A 23,667-nucleotide genomic window follows, 5' to 3' on the forward strand; every position below is an offset into this window, starting at 1 on the left:
AAAGGGGTTATTTCGGATGTCACGGATTGGAAGTCATTATCCAGGGAACAGATAGAGTGGAGGCAGAGAAATAGTGAGAAATGGATAAAATCCTTCCAAGGGACGATATATAATCCCAGTAGCTGTTAGAGTCAGTGATTTGAGTCTCACAGTTAACCCTCACAGCTAAATGAATTACCCACCAACCAAGAGAGGAAATAGATGTGTCCGATTTGCTGTTCTATACTAAAGCTCGTTCTCACCAATTGATGAAGGAACTCTTGCCGGCCTAATGGTTTTCCATGAGCATCACTATAATCTTTTGTCTTGGAGCCAAGAGACTGGGGCCCAGCTGTCGGGCGATGCTCACTAGCCCTGTAAAAGAAGAATAATGCATGATACGTAATTTAAAATCAATTCAACAAACGGTGATTGACAGACGAGAAAAGATGCATATGCGAGAAATCTGAAACATAAATAAAACTCTGGCAATATTAAGAAGTACAAATAGCAATAACAATGGGAGAAAGTGAAAATGTCAGTTATTCTCACTTCTCCACTTGTTGAAGTGCATTTCTCTTTCAGTCTGGCTCTCTAGTTGTAACTAGCATCCTCGATGATGCAATGGCTTAAAAACAACCTTCCTCGCCCCCACTTGAATCTTACCGTCAGTTTCATTCCGATAAACTCCGTCTGAAAATCTTTTTGAAACTTTTTAGCACCCTGAATCTTACACTTATTTTGTCCCGTTGCTTTGTTATCATCTCTCCCATTCTCTATGACCATTCTATTTTCACATTCAAAATCCAATACACATTTTCTCATACTCAATCGCACTTTCATTTTTACTCAAGGAATTTCCATTGAATTCTCTCAATATTAAAATTAATTACTTTCACTCTGAGAATATAATTGCAGTTCTATCACAGAGATAAACTCACTGGCATATTTTCATTTTTGAATCTCACTCCTGCTACGTCGCTCTGAGTCTGATATTACTCTTTTCTCTTTCTAAACTGATCTCATAGAATCTCCATCCCATGTGCAGTATTTGAACTGCATATTGGGTCTTATTTCCCTCTCTCTCGACATTTGACACCAACTCCCACATGCTTATAATTTCACTCCCTCCTTTCATTTTACAGATATGGTTCCGTGTGGGAATTTCGTCTTTGTTCAATCTTCTAGAAGACCATCTATTTTCTTTCTCCGTGAAAATCTCTCCACTAACCCCTCTATTCATATTTTCTATGACTGTGGAGATCAAGCCTATTTTCCAATTATAAACGTTATTTCATTTCCTTAAATCATGGCTTACTGTCATTTCCTCATTCAATGTTTCGCATTTCCATTCCCAGATTCTGTTCCCTGATGCTGAGAATCTCCATCAATTCGTTTATTTCTTGAAACGGGTTTCCCTTCCCCAAGTCTCAAAATTACACAGTCCTCCAGTCATTTGAAAGCTTATTCCTATTCCTTTGCTGGGATCCTCTCAACCGTGTTCTTCTGGTTGAATGATCGAATTCTCCCATTCGCTTACGATCATATTTTCTCCTTTGAAGCACTGACATCAGATGAAACAAAATACACATTCCCACATCTTGCCACTTTCACATTCCCCTTTCACCAGAAGTTTTAATATTTCTCCAAGTATAAAGCTTTGATGGGTTCTTTCACACTGTTAGTCTTATTCCCTTTGCCTCAGTCTGGGGATGTCATTCCAATTTCGTCATTTTGGGAATCATCTTCCGATTTCCTTCATTTTAGAAATAATGACTCCATTCTCGATCTCTGCCTCATTCCCTTTGTTTTAAAATCGACATCCTCTGGTGACGAAGAATGAATCATAAAGGCTGCATCTATTGCATATTTTTGATTTTAAAATCTATCGAATACTCAACAGCGGTCAAATTTAGGTTTTCCTAGATGTGGAGGAAGCATGTTTACTCTTTGTGTTTGAATGGCGAAGAGAGATTGTGGAGGAGAGAGGGTGAAGGTAGGAGGAAGTGAGGGAGGGAGAAGGAGGGAAAGACTCAGAGAGGGAGTCAGCATATGGAAAAATACAAAGATGAATTGCTGCCATTTCAGATGACATGAAACCTGTGATCCACCTCACAGATACAAAAATATAGTCGTTGAAATCTGATATTCACACAAACATGCACTGCAGTCGGATTGCCTATTGCCTATAAATATGCTGACGTTATATATTCAATAGCACATTTACCGCACTCGGAGTCTGTGAACAACAAATGACATTCTCTCAGGATCTTCTCATGCACTGAGAGAGACACATTTTCCAAAGAGTTAAAGGAAGGACGCTGGTTTGAGCTTCCTGACATTGCTGGAAGTTAAGTGCCTGGTTCGTCTTGGCCCAGGATGAGAATGCGAACAGCTGACTTGGCCAGTGGAATGGAACATGTGTTGCACCAGGCGGAGATATATGTCACGTGTGAGCTTGTGACTGAAGGGTACAGCTTGTGAGAGAAGGTTGATAATGATCAGTGCCAGACATTGTGTGTGACTATCAGGCCATATGTACGAGTGGAAGAACGTCAGTTAGCGGTTGACGTGAGTGGAGAGTGGACAGAGTGAGCGACCGGCAGACTCCATTGTGAAGGGAGAGACATAGACACGGATGTGGCAGGCCAGCCGTGTGTGTGTGTGTGTGTGTGTGTGTGTGTGTGTGTGTGTGTGTGTGTGTGTGTGTGTGTGTGTGTGTGTGTGCGTGTGTGTGTGCGTGCGTGTGTGTGAGATAGAGAGAGAGAGACTTCGTGTGTAAGGTATTGAGGATAGGGTTGTTGAGCTATGCATCATTTCTGTCTGTGTGGTAGATGTTACATGTAAGTGACAAGTAATATCCCTCTCCCCCGCTTTCTCCCTCCCTCACCCTATCCCTCTCCCCTCCAGCCTCTCCCTCCCCTTCAAGCCCCCCTGCGCTCCTCATAAGCTTCCACATTCCCCTCCCTGCTTCCCACCCTCCTTACCCTACTCTTCCCACCCCTTCTTCCTCCCTCCTCTCACCCTCTACCCCAACTCCTACGCTCTTCCCCTCTCCGCTTATCTCCATCCTTGTCGAGATACACATTGATGAATGCCGAATGTGTACTGTGTGTCGTTTTTCAGAAGGGATTTGATATAATTTGGAGGGCACTTCAGTAGTTTGGTAAAAGTAAACGTGGCGTCCTGGAATAATTATTGTTCATGTTTCATTATTTTCCTCAGATCAGACATTCGAATTCACTGAACTCTTGTAAAATGTCAAATATCATGCTCTGTTCAAATTGATGCAATTCTTCCATAACTGGTTGGAACAGGCAATTGAAGAAGAGGTGAAATAAATCTGCTCTGTGTTGAAGGAGAATCCGAATTTCCGTTGTGACAGAGTATATAGATGTGCTTTTAGGAAATAAAATTGGGAAAGATTTGTTAGAGTAGGTCACATACAAACACTTTAAAACAGATTTTGTTTGAAATACTAGAGCTCTGCCCCATGATAGACATATCGACTGCTCAGACATTTTCCAAGAACTATGAATAGTGCTCAAGAGAGTTCATTAATAGATTGTTGTTTGCCAAAGGCAACAGATGACAGAGCATGCTGGAACAGATGATGTTTGGAAGAAGAGAGCTTGTTGTTATAAGAGGGTCATGTGGTTTTGCAAGCAGAGAATGCCAAACAGGCTTTCTCTCAGACAGAGAGTGTGTGTGTGAAAGAGAGAGAAAGAGAGAGAGAGAGAGAGAGAGAGAGAGAGTGATTGCCTAACAGCGTTAAAGCCAGCAGAAGAAGCTGGAAGCTGGGACTGGAGCAGAACAAGCTGTAACGTCCATTTGGAAGACAGCCTGGTCAAAGTTCTTGTGGTTCATGCAAGAGGAGATGACTGGCTGTCCACTATTTCACTCGGAATACGCGAAACAAAAAGGAACTCTGTGCTGACCTGAAAGAAAGGGATTAGCATCTGGAGAATACTGAAGGGGTTAGATTCGTCAGCAAGACACTGGAGTGGCTGATGGAAGTACATGAGTTATGGATGTCCTGGAACAAAAAATATGTCTCTGAAACCCTACAAGAACCTTCCGGAGTGGTAACCAAAAAGTAACCTTTCAAGCACAAAAGTCTGGTGAACTTTATAAATGTTACATTCTGTGCACAGTAAAAGAATTGCCTGCAACCAGTGAACTTGAAGGTGTGAGAAGTCAGATTGGACTGTGAACCAAAGAACTTTTCTGAACTTACGCACACATTACATACACATGCATTTAGAATTACAAGGGGTTAAGTTAGGTTAGGTAAGTTAGTGATAAGTTAAACTTTTATTCTAATTTCATGTTTAAAGGTCATGAACAGCAACTTCTGTTTCAGTAACCATTTGTCTTGATGGATACCTATTGCTGCTGTGTTTTTGGGTCACCTGGGCTTGTAACAACGTGAGCAAAACCACTTGGTAAACGGCACAAAGATCAAATGAATTTTTTTTCTCTGATCTTCGCCAAAATGAGAGTGCATAAGCTGCAAGATCACAAATGTATATTGAAACGAAGCAAAAATAACGTGATGAATTTGAAAACAATTTTCAACTGTTTCTGTTCAGGAGATGGCAATGATTTAACTTCCTCCATGCACAGAATTATATATATGCATGAAGATTAGGAGATATCAAATTCATATTCAATGACATGCCTGTAAATTACTTTAAAATAAGTTCAAGTTTAATGTTACATATATCAAGTGAGAGTGGAAATGATTGTTTTTCAAACAGTCGAGCTGGTCAACCCATTCAGCAGCAAATATAATACAAAGTTACAGAGCGATCACTTAGAGAAGATCAAAACCAAATTTATTTTATTCGTGGAGATATGTGGAATCTGATAAAAAATATTATATCTGGTGATGCGAAACCTCTTGAATTTTTGTGACAGGATAAGAACAAAGTGAATTTGTCCGTTGTGAAGTGAATCAAAAAAATCTACAGATGCTGGGTAAGACATACACAAAAGTGCTGGTCAAACCCAACAGGTCAGATAGCAGCCATTGTAAGTAAAGGGTAATCAGCGTTTGATCCTGAGCCCTTCTTCGGGAATAGTAAAAGCACAATGTTGGAGAAACTCAGCAGGTCTACAGTGTACCCTATATAATAAAGATAAAGAATTCAAACAACAACGGTTTGTCCTTGCAAAATTGGTAGATATACCTGAATAAAAATGTTGGGGATGAAGGGGGTGCGAAAGTGAAGGAGCACAGTCTAAAATTTAAATGGACTCAGGTGGAAGGTTGAATACAAAGAAACTGAGAAGTAATAGGAAGAGTGGTCCGAAGGAGTATAACTCTGATAGAATGAAGGGAAGGGGAAGGGGAGTTTGAGGAAAAGAGGGTTCGGGAAATAAAGAGATGGGTTCGGTGGCGTAATTGGAGATTGGAAAATATTTATTGATGCCACCTGATTGGTGATTGCCGAGGTGGATTCTGAAGTGTTGTTCCTCCATTTTCCAGGAGGTCTTGATTTGGGAGTACACGAAGCTATGGTCTGACATAATGGTCTGTTACAATTTGTGTGGAATTGAAATGGTTGTCGACTGGGAAGGTCTTGCTGTCGAAGCACTAAAGCAGTTCAGTTAAACAATTTCTCAGTCTGCTTCATGTCTCCCTGATAAGAGGAGGCTGCATTGGGAGCATCGGATAGAATAAATGACACTTTCAACTTTACTGTAAGTGCTGTTTGAGGTCCCGGATAGTCGTGGAGATGGAGGTTTAAGCGCAAGGTGGCATGTCTTGCAATCACAAGGATGGCACCCAAGGAGGCAATTGTGAAGTGAGGACTGGATGAATGAATCACGTGTCTGTCTTTTAATATGTTGGTAGTTGATCCAAGACAGAGGTAAATATAGATGAAATCAATGGAGAACAGTGCTTTTGTGCAATGGTCTGAGCGGTATTCATAGCACTTTGAAGTTTCTTGCGGTTTTGAACGCCGTGGTTCCAGAGCACACAGTAATGCATCCTGATACATACTGACAACTGCACATATGTAGACGTTATTGGGGGATGAAAGGCACATCCCAAATTTCTTCATGCCTCTGAAGAAGTGGCGGTGCTGCTGTGCTTTCTTATTCAAGTTTAGAGAATATAGAGGTGACTATAATCTGCACAGGTTATGAGAAGCATTTAGAAGCAAAATATAAAGATTCATATTCATATAGAGATACAGCACAGCAGTGCCATTCACGAACTACGTGCAGTAATCTAACGGTAATCCCATATTTTATTCTCCTCACTTTCTCAACAATATCACTTCCTTACCCGTCCAAATTCTCCTGCTCACTTGCTCACTCGGGGCAATTTGTAGTAGAATATTAGTAATCCAATATGAATTGAGTTTACAACCTTCTGCAGCTTCATTCAATCGTGGGCAGAGTATTTCCTTTTCCATGCAGTTATGTGCCCTGACATTATAATTTCAATAGTGCAACTGTAGAAGTTGGTAAGTGGGGCAGGTGATATGCCAAATTTCCTCATGCTATTTAAGAAATGGAGGTGCGGATGTATCAGCAAACTTCAGAGGAATTATTTACTCCAATGGGTTTACCGATGTCTATTATTCAGTGGATGATCGTGTAATGCAGACTGAAGTGTCTTCAAACCCTTCTATCGACGTCTTTTGATCAGCTATTTAATTTTATTGACATCATACTAGAGGTGGTTTTGCTCGTACCAAGTCAGTTGTACATCTATCTCCGGTATGTTTCCCGACCCGTCAGTGTTAGACGTTTGCAATTTGCTATTGTAAGTATATTAGACTGATTCTTTGGCGTTGCATCGCAAATACAGCACATGTTTGATCGTGACAAGACAATTTGTGATTGAAACAATTGGACATCTTCTCTTTTCATACGACGTTTATGTCCAGCCTTATCTTTATATCATCCAAACTCTTCCTCTCCTGCTCAGGCTCTCAAAACATGCCAACAGTGTGCACACTCATCTATGTTGTATTTAATTCTTATTTCATTCATTTTAACATATTCAGATGGTTAAAATCGTTCAATTGCTTGAACCATTTTCTATTAATTTCACTACCTCCAGCCCGAAAATATATGGGTGCTCTTACTTTTACTTGGAGTAAAACATTAAAGGTTCCAGACGCTGTGATCGTAGAACAAAAACAAATAAATGCTGGAGTGAAACAATAGGTCTTGCACTTCCATCGGATATCAAACCGAATTTTCGGGCCTGAGTTGAGTTCCTCCAGTATTTTTGTCTTTTTTTTTGTTATGCTTCATTTTTCCTTTGTAAACCTCACTGCAGTACGTCTGATTCCACTTGAATTATTTTGCCTGCTGCCACGCTGGTTTTATGAACACTTACTGTATATAACTCAATAGGCAAGTGAAATTATTGTAAAACTTATTTATTTTTTTCTATCTGAGGTGGCTGTCCAATTAGTATCCTGTTATAAATACTTCGTTCCTTTGTTCCATTGTTAGAATTTCCCACCGCCCACCCTTAACCAAATTCTTTTGTTTCACTAGTTCTTATTGTTATCTCAGTTTTTAAACTTATCTCAAACCTGCTTCAATCCTATTGGCCCTTTAGCAACGAAGTGAGCAAGATCCACAGAGGAATTCAGTTTAAGGACGGAGGGATTAGTGAAATTAAAATAGTGGCTAGTGTTCGGATGTGTGTGTGTGTGTGTGTGTGTGTGTGTGTGTGTGTGTGTGTGTGTGCATGTTTTATATGAATATGTATAATTTTATATGACCGTTCTACCATTTCGAGTTTCTTTATGTGGTGTTATTTCAACATAGTATATATCTCCATCTATTGAGTTATCAGGAGCTACTCTTTGGGTCTGCAGCGGAACGTTATATTGAGTTTCTAAATCGCAGGAATTACTGCGTTATTTTGATGATAATTCTTGATCTGCTGCGCTAGTTTGCATTTTCCATGCCCCGTCGGTATGCCATAAAGATTGGAAATGTTTCATGAGTTAAAATTGGTGTATTTTACACGTTAATCACTCATTCTAACGCGTGGCTTCATTGTGAAGACTTTAATGTAATTTTTATTTTTAGATATTTTGTAGGTCTGATTTAATGTTCCATTTAAACGTGTATTGTAATTATGACTCATTGAATTGGTGACCTGCTGCTTTATATTGGGATGATGCTGTAGGATATTTGAATTATATCCTTCTTTAAGGTGCCTTCTAAATCTCAGATAAAATATTGTTCACAACTTCTGCTGGGACTGGCAATTGAGTTTCTCGACTTCGTCAATAGATATTCCAATAATACACCAAACGGTATTAACGTCGTGTTTGTGGCCTTACAAACGTATTATGAGCTCCACCAATTTAGCTACCTTTTTTCGTCGGTACAGCCAAGTTACTTCTCACTTCTATACTATTTTCAGTAACTGTTTGAGTTTCGGTTTGTTTAATGTATCCTTGTGAGGTATGAAACTTTATTTTAATTGCAGGTCCCATGTTCATCGTCATAGATGTACGAATTTGTGTATTTTGAAGTCTGTTTAATTTTGATCATTAGTTCGAGGAACTTTACTCCGAGGTTTCCTTTGGGATTACGCCAATCTCTCTCTGCCTCTGAGGGGTGATATTTTATTTGATCACACCTCGTTGTCAAATTAATTATTTCAATTGCGCTTGACGATAAAAAAAAATAAACCAAACAAATGATTAAGTAACAGGTGCAAGCGGCGCTGTTTTCCAGCAGATTTCGTGACTCCTTGCGTTATTGAGCACATTTCACAACTCGAGAGATGGATGATTTCACTATTTCCTTCAGTTGTTCCCTGAACTTTTTCTGGGTAATGGTGTAAAAGGCCGTGTTTGTACAGCAGCTCAACAGCTGCAACATGAAACCTAGGTCTTGTACAAAAATACGTGGAATTACAAACACAACTCGTACATAATACAACTCTTCTTTGGCTTGGCTTCGCGGACGAAGATTTATGGAGGGGGTAAAAGTCCACGTCAGCTGCAGGCTCGTTTGTGGCTGACAAGTCCGATGCGGGACAGGCAGACACGGTTGCAGCGGTTGCAGGGGAAAATTGGTTGGTTGGGGTTGGGTGTTGGGTTTTTCCCCCTTTGCCTTTTGTCAGTGAGGTGGGCTCTGCGGTCTTCTTCAAAGGAGGTTGCTGCCCGCCAAACTGTGAGGCGCCAAGATGCACGGTTTGAGGCGATATCAGCCCACTGGCGGTGGTCAATGTGGCAGGCACCAAGAGATTTCTTTAGGCAGTCCTTGTACCTCTTCTTTGGTGCACCTCTGTCACGGTGGCCAGTGGAGAGCTCGCCATATAACACGATCTTGGGAAGGCGATGGTCCTCCATTCTGGAGACGTGACCCATCCAGCGCAGCTGGATCTTCAGCAGCGTGGACTCGATGCTGTCGACCTCTGCCATCTCGAGTACTTCGACGTTAGGGATGAAAGCGCTCCAATGAACTGGACCCATATGAAATACCCTGTGAACAGCGACCATAACAGGATGAAATTCGCCGAGATAGCATACAGCAAAGTGACGGATTTCCTGCGGCTCTCCATCTCTGGGTCTCGAAAACTCTCCCGACTGCTGGCACCTCGAAGTCTTCTGCGCACCCTGCTAGTCACCAGAATATGTCTTACAGTTAACCCATTGAGCAGCAAAATGAGGACAAAGGGGATTGCCGATGTGAAGATATGATGAACGAATGTGGCTGTTGCCCAGTTCTCTGATGTCCGAACACCTTCTCTTGTCAAACAAAACCAAGGGATATTATCAATGAAATATTCACCTGTGAACATAAAATACCAGAAAATGTTCTTCGAAAAACTTAGCACGCTCACCGTTCCAAGTACAAACGTCGCCGTTTTCTCGGTGCAATAATTCCTTTTCATCTTCTGGTAACAAATGGCTACAAACCGATCAAAGGTGAATGCGACGGTGTACCAGACAGACCAATCTGTATCTGTATAAACAAGGACGGCGTGAATATTACACAAAGGGATGGACTTGAGGAAACGGAATTTGAAAGTGTAGGCAATTGGTATCTGCCTCATTATCAGATCGAAGATAACGATCAGTAGATCCGCCGCCGCCATTGCAAGGAGGTAGAACGTGACACGTTTAGAGAGACCGCAGTTCCCTCGGAACAGGATTTTAATTGTAACTGATATCACTGTAAAAGAAGGAAAATAAATTATATTTCTGACGGTGAATAGAGTTCAGAAATAAACAGTAAACGACTGGTTACTTTACAAATCCCACGAAAACTAAAGGAAGGTCGAGCCATGTTTACCGAGTGTAACTGTGGGGAGAGGTGATGACCATATACAGCATCCGGCTTAAAAGCAATTTTTAACCATGCATAACGTCAAATGTCGTAGCCAGTGTATCCAGTTCCATCTCTGCTGCGTGAGATACGCATCTTTCTAATTGCCAGGAGAACTTCCCACAAAAATCCATGCTATTGATACCAACTCGGTTGTCATTACAGCCGGAACTACACGGATGTTTCCATGCCCATTTTAGTGTTATTTCCAATCACGTTCCATTAACCTTCATCCAAATGCTGAGCTTTATCCGATATAATAAACCCGTGTAGTGGGAAAGAGTGTTTAGTATCTGGCGATGAACTTTGGGAGGAATCTCATAAATTTATTGTTAGGAACAGTTTTTAGCTCGGTGGGTTTTTTATAGTCGACAAGGAAACTCACTAAAGATGTACTCCGATAAGTTGAAATTCATTTTTGTTCGTCTTTCGGCATGGTGCTTTAATTTTTAGTCGCTCCAATCCACGTCTTCACTATCTAACTAACCACAAAATTCATCTTGTTTGGTTTGAAGGATAAATTATTTCTGTGAATATGAGCCATCGGCCACACAGCGCCTCCACGTGAATCCTTATACATGTCAATATGTTACATCAGAATATTTTCAATTTGATGAGGTCTACATTTTTAAAAATATTTTAAAATTTTTCACACTATGAACCATACCAACCAAAATATGTACAAACGTTTCTCATTAAATTCACACAGTGGTCTTTTCTCCCCCTTTATCCCCTTTCCCTGCCTCCCCTCCATCCAGCCCCTCCAAAATCCATAAATATTCAACATATATAACCATAAAACAATATTTTCTCACAAAGAAAAATAAACAAGAAAAATGTGTCATCTATTTATTACACACTGAATCTATTCGTTTTGTCTTCTTATCATTTTCATTCTCATTTTAGGGGATGGATGTGGTAGGCAAGCTCTCTCTGATATGTTCCATGTACAGTTCCCAAATTTGCTCAAATATTGTGACTTTATTTTTTAATTATATGTTATTTTTTCCAATTGAATACATTTATTCATTTTCATTTCCTGCATTGATTTAACCATAAATTTGACTACTTTGTTCTTTTTGCTTGACTTTTGTCCAGTTTTATCCAACATTGGATCCAAATTAATTTTAAAATCCCCTCCTATCAATATATTTCTTTGTGTGTCTGCAATCTTCAAAAATAAATCCTTCATAAACTTTTGATCCTCCTTGTTAGGTGCATATATATTGAGCAAATGCCAAAATTCTGAGTATATCTGACACTTTATTATTACATACCTCCTTGCCAGATCTATTATTTACTCCTCTGTTTTGATTGGTACATTTTTGTTAACTAATATGGTTACACCTCTTGCTTTTGAGTTATAGGATGCTGCCATTACATGTCCTACCCAGTCTCTCTTTAATTTGTTATGTTCCATTTCAGTTAGATGCATTTACTGCACAAATGCTATATCTATTTTTCCTTCTTCAATAAATTCAGTAGCCTCTTCCTTTTAATTTGGTTCTGTATTCCATTAATGTTTATGGTCATATATTTCAACATGGCCATCTTATATCTTGCATACACCTCTTTTAATCCTCTTCTCCACCTCCTTTCCATTTTTCCCCATTTTCATCTCTTAGTTTTCTCTTATTACAATGAATGTACAACAACACATTTAAGACATAAAGTAACCCCGCAGTTCCCACTTCCACTAATACCTTAACCCCAAAAGATCCCCCCCCCCCTCTGAGTTGCCCCATATCCTCTGCCAGGCAACCACAACTCCCCCTTTCATTTGGATTGTCATCATGTTCACAATGTCAACTGAGTTTGCAGTGACGGTTATTACCTCTCTACCCAGCCCTCTCCAGAAAACACTTTTTTACACATATAACAAAGCTCTCGCTCTTCTTTTCCCCCCTTACTCCCTTTTCTTTTCCTTCTTTAGTTCTTTACATATACATTGTTTTTACATCTTTATATATACTTTATCACCGATCTTCATTCTTGTTACATCTTTTCATCTCTTCTCCTGTCCTGCAAACATTCTCCAAATTCTTGCACTTTCTCTGGATCTGAGAACAGTCTGTTTTGCTCCCCAGTTATAAATATTGTAAGTACTGCTGGATGTCTTAAAATTAATTTATAACCTTTTTTCCATAAAGTTGATTTCGCTGTATTAAATTCCTTCCTCCTGTTTAAGAGTTCAAAATTTATTTCTGGGTAAAAAAATATTTTTGACCCTTGTATTCCAATGGTTTATTATCTTATCTAACTTTATTCCTTGCCCATTCCAGTATATTTTCTCTTGTCATGGTTCTCAAAAATTTACTAAGGCGGATCTTGGTTTTTGTTGTGTCTGTAATTTCATAGCTGATGCTCTGTGTGCCCTTTCTATTGCCATTTCTTCTTGTATTTCTGTCGTTCCCAGGACCTTCAGGATCTATCCTTTTATAAATTCCTTCATGTCTGTGCCTTCTTCACCCTCCTTCAGGCCCACTGTTTTTATGTTGTTTCGCCTACTATAATTTTACAACATATCAATTTTCTGAGATAACAACTCTTGTGTCTCTTTAATTTTTTTGTCACTTTCTTCCAATTTTTCTCTTAAGTAATTTACTTCCATTTCTACAGCTGTTTCCCGCTTTCCACATTTTCTACTCTTTTCCCTATTTCTGCCATTACTAGTTTTAAACTTTGCATTTTATCTTCTGTTCTTTTCATTTTCCTTTTAATTGCATTAAATTCTAATGATAATAATTCTTTTAGCAATGTCATTTGTTCTTCAAAAAACACTTTATCTACATTCTGTTCATCAGTTTTACCTTTTATTTCTGTTTGTCCATCAGTTTTACCTTCTATTTCTCTATGAAGATCTTGGTCTTCTACTTCCTCTTCTGTGACTGTATCTGTGTTTGTATCTTCTTCTTCTCTTTTATGTGTCTGCATCTCTTCTGTTTCTCCTGATGAGCTGCTTGTATCTCTTTGTTGGGCCTCTTCTTGCTGGGCCTCTTGTTGCTGGTCCTCCCCTCCTGTGCTGCACATCTGTTGTTCCTAGCCCTCCAGCTGAGAGCCCTGGTGTCGGGCATCCCTCAGCTACTCGCTCTTCTGCTGAACCCCCCTCCCGCCTGTGCTCTCTTTCTCCTTTGATTTCACATTGCACACTTTTGTTTGGCTCTGAGAGCCATTTTTATGTGCAAAGGCTGGTGGGTCACGACTCCGCAGAGCAGGCACTGACCTCGAGGGTCGGCGCTCCTCATCACCACAGTGTCTTGTTCCTTCCTGCAGGTAAGATCTTCTTTCTTCTCTGGTGAATTTTTATTACTTTTTTTCCATTTGTTTTTACTCTCTCCTTCTTGAAAGCCATCTTCTTTCTCTTCTCTGTATCTTTATCTTCTATTTCTTATATTCTATTTTTGTTATGCTTTGCTTTTTCCTAACTTTTTTCCAATTTTCCTGGAGAGGGCTGCTTTTCCTGATTACTCCATCACATGACTCCTCCATGAGGACTACATTGAGAACATATGTCAGAGTATATTCCAGACTGAGGGCTTCAACCAACCATGCCTGGCAGCTTTGTGTATGTGTGTATCTGACTCAATCATTAGTCAATGGAATGACTAAGTAATGCGAAGACAAAATCATAATTTACTCCAACTTTCAGAGCCTCCGTTAAATATGGAAATGCAATGTTACTGATGCATGATTGGATCTTGCTAGATCTCTAGCAATGAGAACCAAGAATTATGTATATATGTCGATGTTAATTCTGAGCTTTGGGTCTTTTATTCTGATAAAGTATTGTTCATATTGTTTTAATAGGTTCGTTTCAATTATGTGTTATTTTCCTAATCCAGCCCATGTGATGTGCCAAATCCCTCTTTGAGATTGCATCAAAAATTTACTTCCTTGTCCTTTGGATACTTGTCTCCCAATAATGTCGCTACTCATGTGTTGGATAAGGGCGCCAACACTACGGGTACTCAGGTCAAAAATGCCTTTACCCTGACCACGTCATATGTAAGGCATGCTTCCAATTGTACCATGTTTAAAAAAATGTTTTAGGGAATTTGAGCTTAAGTAGGATGAACTGTGGAACATTCTGGAGGCTGAGGACATGCTAGACAAAAGTTACAGAGAAGTAGTCACACCTAGGAGGCACTGACAGGCACTGCCGTTCCCCTCAATAAAATGTATACCGTTTTGGATATGGTTGACAATGACCACCTACCAGGTACAAACCCCGGCGGTAAGGTCTTTGGAACACAGTGTGACCCTGTGGATAAGAAAGAGAGGAAGACAATCCCGTATGCAGTGACATGGAGTTCAATCCTGAGGGGAACGATGAGAGGTTCTGTGGAAGAGATCAGCTATGAGGGATAATATTTTCCTCCTCGATGTCAGGGTCTGGAAATCTTCTCAAGAGTGAGGGAGAATAGACAGATTTCGTGGTACATGTAGGAGCCAATGACGTGGATAGGAAGGGTGATGATGTCCTGCAAAGTGAGTTCAAAGTGTTAGCTATGCAGTTGAAGGCCAAGACCTCCAGGATTATGATCGCAGTATTGCTACCCATGCAACGTACCTGTTAGGTAAGAAATAGGAATGTAACATGGCATAATATGTGGTTAAAGAGATGGTGCAGGAGGGAAGACTTCAGATTTTGAATTAATGAGCTTTCGTTCAAGAACCTTGGGGCCTGTACCTGCAGAACAGTTGGTATCTAAACTGGAGGGGGACAACTATCATTGTGGGAATGCATGCTAATGGTACCAACTCCTGGGAATTGAAACAACATTTACAGGGAGGTTGGGAAACAATGTACCAGAGCGGATAGTGGAGTAGAGGAAGATAAACATGATAGAAGAGAATGGTGGGAGTAGAGAACCAGCTATGAGCTGAAGTGGTGAATGTGGACTCAATTTTAACAGTCAAGTAAATTTTGGAGAGGTCTGTTGGTGAGAAGGGTATGGTGGGATGTAGACTGGGTGCATGTCATTTGGACCAGGCAAAATAAAAGTTCAGCACAGACAAGAAGGACTGAAGAGCCTGTTTTTGTGTTGAGATTTTTTGTTTCCATGACATATGGAGACACTTACACCAGGCATAATTTAAATAAGTAAGAAATCGTAAATTCACCGTTCAGCGTGTGAATTAAACTAAATTGTGTTAAACCATTTTCATTGAACATTGCAATGAATGGTAGTGGCCCTCGTCCAGTGAGCATCTTTGTTTCAGATTTGCAAGGCCTTTGTTGGGTAACCATTGAGGTCAATGAATTGACTCTGCACCATTCCATTGAATGGGGCAAGATACCCATGGAATAGATGCCGTGTTACAAAAGCCTAATGCATGGTCACGGCATGCAAGCACACTTGTACACCCAATGCTGAATGGAATGCTTCAACATCATAAATGACCAAGGATTTTAATCGTTAACTAGCTTCTCCTTCCAAAGTTGTTTCCTGGTCCATTTATTGCTGCAGTGCATTCAGTTTTTATTTCAGATTTCCAGAACTAATTGTTATTATTCCACTTTGTTTTGCATATAATTGTGAGAATAAGAATGAACACCACATGAAAATTTCACGGTGCACCACTGAGAGGGAAAATAAGCTTAATATTCTTATCTTGAAGCACGATAAAGAGTGCTGCTCCACAGCTGGAACACTCCATAGTTACAGCATTAAGTTTTAGTTTAGTGAGACCATCCTTAATTGCTTCAATAATTTGACTCTCGGAGCTAAATGAATCGCTGTGAAAACTAAACTGAAATAATAGCCATTATTTGCTTTTGAATGCGTTCCATTTGTTTTCCATCATTTCCTACAGCTATTTCCAGAAATTTATTGGCAAATTAAATTATTTCATTTTACACAAATATCTTCTGAAAATCCTCGTAAAAATATAAACACCATATGTTCATCTGAGTCTGATCTGCCATTTTTAGTTCAATTGCACAGCAGCAGAATGTTCGAGAAATGCATATTTGCCGATGCTGGAATCTTCGGCATCAATAAATTGACGCTAACCCAATAGTGGGTATTCAGGTTCGCCTGAATGCATATCGTTGACACCCTCCCAGTCTTTGACAGCTCACATGTGCCTAGATGTTTGCAGTTTCTTTCCTCACTTTCCAAAATGTCTTTGCACGCAATTGATCAGGCCCTCGAGATTTCTATATCTTGATGCTTTTGAGCATCTCCAACACCTTTTGGGATTTACTTTCCGGGGGGGGGGGTGTATGGCAAGATGGCGTAGGGTCTAGACATGCAATCTCGACCTCTCTGGCAGATTTTTAAATACCTGTTTTGAACCCTTTGTTTTCAAGTTTAGACTTCTTAAATTTTAGTTTAAAGTATTAAGGAATTATTATGGCCACTAATGGTAAAAAGACTAAACCTCAGAAGAAGTTACATTTTTGAAGTGTTTAAGATTTGGGGCCTAGACGACTTTATACAGCCCCATGCTCAATCTCCTCATTGTCTAAACCCCAAAGATTGCCTGTGAGGAATGAAAAAAAAACTATTGCTCACCAAATGAAGGATGGCATTGGAATTACCCATTTTCCGGAAGTAGGTGCCTGTTCCCAAGAAGTGGACCCTGATTTGGAAAGCCTTTTGATTTCAATGGAGGGAGCACACAGGAAGACAACTCTATTGTTGGAAATGCATCAGGTAGCATTTCAATCTGAACAAATCATTTTTTTTTCATGAATTGATGAAAAAACAACAAGATAAGGGGGGAGTCCAGCGGCGACTCCCTGAGGAAGTCGGAGTTCCATCACTGGGAGTCCAGACCCGCAGTAAAATTTTAAAAATGCTTTCTGTTGAGTTGCAGCAGGAGCTGCAGGTACCTTGTTCTGCCACTATGTCAGAGAGAGCAGAGTTGAGCTTTACTGAATTTCAGTGTATGCAATTAAATGAAGTTATTCAGGCTGTTATAAAACCTTTGTTGACATCTCAAATGAATGAAATGTTTCAGATGAATGCTGGTATAAGTTCAGAAGTAAATATGGTTAAGACACGTGTGGATGCATCTTATGAAGAATTTTTAAAAATTCAGACTGCTTTTTTGGACTGTAAACAACAAGTGATTTCCAACAGAAAAAGTGTTAAAGGTGGAAATATCAATCATAGAATTTGGAGAACGTGAGAAGGAGCTAGAAAGAAAAATAGATTATTTGGAGAATCAAAGCAGAATGAATAATGTGAAAATTGTTGGTTTGTCAGAAGGTATAGAAGGACAAGATCCTCTTCATTTCTTTAAAGACTGGATTCCGCAAATATTAGGGCAAGAATTTTTCTCTGGGGGATGGTATTGGAAAGAGCCCATAGAGCTTTAAGAACACCCTCAGCTGGTCAACCACCAAGACCGGTAATAATTCGATGTTTGAGTTATTTGGATGGAGAAGCAATACTTGGACTTGCAGTACAAAATGCGAGACAATGACAAATCCCATTATTGATTCAGAATAGCAGAGTCATTTTTTATCCTGATCTGAGTCAAGATGTCATTCAACGTCAACGTCGATTCAATCCAGTTAAAGAGGTTTTGTGGCGTAAAGGTTATAAGGCTACTTTTCGTTACCCTGCTGTATTGATGGTGTTTTATGGAGACTATCAATTTCGGTTTTTTGAAACTGATCATGAAGCAATAATTAATTTCCAGATATAAGAGGTCAAAGACATAGTCCACCACTATCTCCTAAAGAAAAATCTGGTTGCTCTGGAAATGGAAGAAATGGCAGAAATTGGTAAAACGGGAATGAAAAGAGTCTACTTCCATCTGAAATGGGATCTTCGAGATTGGAATCTTCTGGATGAAAAGAAGAATTTTCTTATTCTATTTTTTCTTGTTATTATGATATTTTGATGTTATTGACTGTTTGGGTGGGGAGGGAGAGATCTCCACTAACTTCTTTACTAGTCATCAGCCACTGGTGGGTGACCCAGACCCAATTTTTGTTTAGGGGATTACTACCTTTTGGTAGTTTTTTTTGGGGGGCGGGGTGATTTTCTTTATTTTTATTTAGTTTTTAATTTGTGATTTATTTTCTATTGGAGGGCCTATATACATTGATTTGAGTTTTTATATAAAGATATTATTGGTATTTAGTAATAATAGTAGATATGTCAAAGTTGAGGTTTTCTACTTTTAATGTTCAAGGATTAAATAGCCGATTAAGCGTAAGAAAATAGCGATTAAATAGCGATTAAGCGATTAAGAAAATGAAAATTGATAATGTCTTTTTACAAGAAACACATTTGAAAGTGAAGGAAAGCGTGAAATTAAAAAGGGTTTTGATACATAAAAATTTATCTTTTGTATTACAATCAATGGAGGAAAAGGCAGGATTTATTTATTTATTTCAAATGCATTTTTATGTTTGGGTCAGGTTAATGATAATATTTTAGTTGGTTGTGATTTTAATTGTGTTTTGGAACCTTTATTAGATAAATCTCCGAAGAAAGTTAAAAAATCCAAGATGGCAATTCAGGACCAAGCATTGATGAAAGATCTTAATTAAGTAGATATTTGGAGATGTCTTAATCTGACAGAGAAAGATTTTTCCTTTTATTCATCTAGGCATGAATAGTTTTCAAGGAATGACTTCTTTTTAGTATCGGCACATTTACAAGGGAAAATACACCAAGCAGAATATAAAAGTAGGGTGATTTCAGATCATTCTCTGTTATATTTTACATATGAAACTTCTGAGAAAACTCAAATAGCTTATCATTGGAGACTTAATGTTGTTAAAAAATATGGAATTTAATGATTTTTTGTAAAAACAAATTAATTTTTTAAAAAGAAATTTCTAATTCTGTTCAAAGTAAGTTTGTATTATGGGATGCTATGAAAGCCTATTTGAGAGAATAAACAATTAGTTATATTTCTAAAATAAAAAAGAATCGATTAAATCAGTGCCTTGAATTAGAGAAACAGATCAATGAGTTAGAAAAGTAATTTCAGAAAAATGCTACAGAAGATCCAAAAATAGAATTATCTAGGCTGAAATTGAAATATAATACTTTGCAATCTTATCAAAATGAATGTGTGATTAATAGGACTAAACAATGGTATTACGAATGGGGAGAGAAAGCACATAAGGTATTGGTGTGGCAATTAAAGAAAGAACAGATATTGAGGACTATTAATGCTGTTAGATGGAATTCTCTTATTACTTATAAATCTCGTGAGATTAATGATGAATTTTATTCATTTTATATAAAGTTATATACATCTGAAGGAAAACAAGAAACTGGATCGATTGATCTTTTTTTTATCACAGTTGAATTTACCGATATTAGAGGATGGAGATATACAGGAGTTAGAAGCACCATTTACTGATTCAGAAATTAAAATGGCTATGCTGGAAATGCCGAACGGTAAATCGCCTGGTGATGATGGATTTTTGGTTGAATTTTATAAAAAAAATTTATGATGATTTATCTACAGTGTTTGGGGATGTATTACGTCAAGTTGGAGAACATTATGAATTACCTGAGTCTTGTTCTGGTGCTTTAATTACAGTAATTCCAAAAAAAGATAGAGATCCTTTGAAAGTATCTTCATATTGACCAATTTCATTGTTAAATGTAGATTATAAAATAATAGCTAAAATATTAGCGAATAGATTGGCTAAATTTTTACCAAAGCTGATTCATATTGATCATACAGGTTTTTATAAAGAATAGATATGCTTCAGATAACATTTTGTGCGTTATTAGTTTGATCACCCGATGGTGATATCCTTAGATGCAAAAAAAAAGCATTTGATAGAGTTGAATGGAATTTTTTGTTTAAAGTTTTGGAGAAAATTAAGTTTGGCCCTTCTTTTATTGGTTGGATTAGTGTAGCTAGAGTATTGACAAATGGTTTGATTTTGGAATCTTTTAAGTTAACTCGATCAACGTGTCAAGGTTGTCCTTTATCACCAGCTTTGTTTGCGTTAGTGATTGAACCTTTAGCACAGTTGATAAGACAAAATAAACAAATACAAGGCATGAAAGTTTTAGATGAGGAGTATAAAATTAATTTATTTGCTGATGATGTATTGGTGTATTTAACAAACACAGCTCAGTCACTTTTGGATTTGAAGGAATGTTTAATACAATATGGATGTCTTTCTGGATATAAAGTTAATTGGGAAAAAAGTGAAATATTACTGGTAAGTGAAGGATATTATTCAGTTTATCAGAATATTATTAATTTGAAGTGGACTGATTGAATTAAATATCTGGGTATAATTTTGAATGTTAATTATCAATCTTTATATAAATTAACTTATGCTCCGTTAATGAAAAAAATTAAAACTGATTTGATTAAATGGAAAGATTTACCTATTAATTTAATGGGAAGGATAAATACAATTAAGATCAATATCTTTCCACATACACAATATTTGTTTCAATATATTATGTATTTACTTGATAATTTTTTAAAGAGATTTGAATAAAATGGTTATAGAGTTTTTATGGAGGGGTAAATTTTTGAGAGTAGCTTTGAATAAATTAACTTGGAAATATGAGTTAGGGGGACTACGTTTACCACATTTTCAAAATTATTATGAAGCAGCCCAACTTAAATTTATTAGTTCATTGATGGATTTGGTGTGGCCTCCTAGTTGGGCTAAAATTGAGGTGGCAAGTATTTCTGAATTTGAAATACATCAATTTTTGTTTAGGTGGAATATAAATTTGTTTCAACAATGTAATGTGCCTATACTAAAACATTTAATGAAGCTATGGATAAAGAAAAATAAAATGACACACTCTAGGGGTAAATTATTGGCTTTGACTCCATTGTATAATAATCAACTTATTTCTTTTTCAATACATAATCAAAGTTTATTACATTGGAGATTTAAAGGTGTGGAAAATTTAGGAGATTGTTTTAAAGAGGGTAAGTTTTTATCTTTTAATCAGATGAGGAAAGATTTAGGTATTGATAAGAACTTTTTATTTCTTTATTATCAAATTGGATCTTTGGTAAAAATGTATGTTTGGTAGAGGTAAGATTTTACCTAAAATGACTAAATTTGAGACTTTTCTTATGAAGGTACCAGAGAAGGGTTATATTTCATCTATGTATCAAATATTACAGGATGGTATGGATAAAAAGGGTTGGGATAGATCTAAAATTAAATGGGAAGCGGATATTGGTTTTATTTTTTCTGAAGATGATTGGTTAGATATTTGTTATGATAATGTAACTAGATTGATAAATGCACGTTATGCAATGATTAATTACAATTTTTTACATCAATTATATTTGACATCAGAAAAATTAAAAAAAATATGATTTTAATGAATCTGATTTGTGTTTTAGATGTGGTGATACAGTTGGAACTATTTTTCATGCTGTTTCGTTATGTATACATATACAATCTTTTTGGAAGAAAATTCAATTGTATTTAGAATATCTGTATAAGATTAAAATAGATTTAAATGCAACAGTATCTTTATTGGGTAGTTTGCAACCTCTGAAAGGTTTGGGATTAGATAAAAACCAGCTTGCTTTTGCATATTTAACTTTATCCGTAGTGAAAAAATGTGTTGCTAGTACGTGGAAGGATACAAATATGATTGATATTAATAGATGGTATAATGAGATGAAATATTGTTTAATGATGGAAAAAATTACATTTTTTCATGTTTCATGTTTCGCATGATAGTTATTTTTTTATTAATAAGTGGCTGTTATACCTGGAATATTTACATTTCAATTTATATTAACTAGATTTCAATATGTATATTTAACCTTTTCTTTAATATTCTTTCTTTTTTTATGCCTCTCCTTAGGAGAGTTGGCTGAAGGGGGGGGGGGGGGGGGGTGTCCTTTTCTTTTTTTTCTATATATAAAAAAACGTTCATGTTCATGTTTAATTGCTGCATATGTCATATATTATTTGTTTTTTGAACGAATAAATAAAGTTTAAACAAAAAGGATTTACTTTCCCGAGTTTCCTCATAGCCTTGACTTTCTCCCGGTAAATACATTATAATTTTCCGCACCGCATAACGCTCCAAAGATAAATAATATTGGTAATGTTTAAACGCCCTATTTCTCTCCCAAGTTAAGATATTTGTGCTATGTTATCGTCTTCCCTTTCAAACGATATTCCAGAGCCACCTTGTGGCACTTTTTGCCTTCCTGATCTCATTTTAAGTGAATTCCGAATTTAACGGATTCGCATGATTCCTTCTATTTCGATATATTTTCTTTGACCAGAGTCTCAATAGGTTTTGTTATCGGCTGTTTCACAATCCTATCAGCCATGTCCTTTCCCCTCACTGGATCACGCTGACAATGTCTATCTACCAAACACCCCCGATCTTCCTTTGAAAGCCTTCCACTTGTCGGATGCCCTGATAACTAATTTAGAACTTTAATCTGTGGGCCAGTCCTGTCTTTTCCAGATATTTCAACACTGAAGGGTTTCCCGTAACTGGTCACGAAGTGATCTCCTATGGACATACCAAGTATTTTCCCTGCTATGTTTCCCAACAGGTCGTCCAGTATCAGGCCCTCTCAGGTAGGGACGTATATATTTTTATTGTTGAATACAATTTAATTGCCTACGTGAAATTATTGAGGCAAATGGAAATGCGACGTTGCCAAGCAATTCATTCTGTCTTGAATGTTGTTTGTGGCGCAACAATAAAAGTTCTACTTTTGGAGGAATGGATAACTGAATGGATGTATCAACGTACCAGGAACAAAAAGCACTGCTAGTATGTGATCGTAAATTAGAAACAATATTGCTGTTAGCTGTAATTTGGCAAGTTAATACACAGGGATTCAAGAAAGCAGAAACAACAAAAGTTATAAAATGAAAATCGTTTTTGGATCAATATCGTGCACAGAAAAGCTTACCAGGAACAGCAGTCATAGCCAAGATGGGATAGTGGATAAATTGAATCGCCCGGACCAGATAATATATTCGCCGGTGCAATGGGAGTTCATCCTGTGTCAAAAAATCTTCGAAAGCCCAGAAGATATTAGTCCTTGTGGTTGAAACATTCTGATCCATGGTTCCTATATTCCTATCAGTGAACATTTGTGCACTTGTTTTCAGATGTAAATCCTTATAGAAACTGGCAAAGCGGGGGCTGATTCTGTCACTTTCGTGACGAAAGCACGAAATCAGTCACTGGAGGATGTCACGTTAACGGCAACTACGAAATGAATACCATATTAATAGAGGAGGCGAATCTCTTGTGACATATTCAGATCCACTGAGGCTGCCCTTAATTATGCGCCCCAAAGCAAACATGTTTGTTCTGAACCTTTCCGCTCAAGTTTGTATCACAAAAAGTAGAATAGTTATCAATCTGGACGTGCGTAAGAAATGTCCATCTTTTCGGTGAT

At 37.8% G+C, this 23,667-nt stretch overlaps 1 protein-coding gene across 1 annotated transcript; it reads right to left on the bottom strand.

The window, feature by feature from the left end:
* Window positions 1–348: 348 nt before the first annotated feature.
* Window positions 349–23,367, bottom strand: LOC138765528 (uncharacterized). Its single transcript, XM_069942558.1, has 4 exons — window positions 23,173–23,367; window positions 9,408–9,942; window positions 646–766; window positions 349–354 (listed from the first exon to the last, which is right to left on the bottom strand). The coding sequence occupies exons 1-4, from the start codon at window positions 23,354–23,356 to the stop codon at window positions 349–351; spliced, it is 846 nt and encodes a 281-aa protein (XP_069798659.1). The 5' UTR covers window positions 23,357–23,367.
* Window positions 23,368–23,667: the final 300 nt, after the last annotated feature.

Source organism: Narcine bancroftii, chromosome 5 (assembly GCF_036971445.1).
Source record: "Narcine bancroftii isolate sNarBan1 chromosome 5, sNarBan1.hap1, whole genome shotgun sequence".
In the NCBI taxonomy this organism is placed as follows: Eukaryota; Metazoa; Chordata; class Chondrichthyes; order Torpediniformes; family Narcinidae; genus Narcine; species Narcine bancroftii.

Excerpts from the sequence above, each read along its gene's own strand:
- LOC138765528 (XM_069942558.1), bottom strand. The coding sequence starts at position 23,356 with ATGTTCACTGATAGGAATATAGGAACCATGGATCAGAATGTTTCAACC. Across the intron at positions 9,943-23,172 it reads GGCTATGACTGCTGTTCCTG|ATACAGATTGGTCTGTCTGG; the intron begins GTAAGCTTTTCT and ends TTGTTTATACAG. Across the intron at positions 767-9,407 it reads CTTTCATCCCTAACGTCGAA|AATGGTCATAGAGAATGGGA; the intron begins GTACTCGAGATG and ends ATGTGAAAATAG.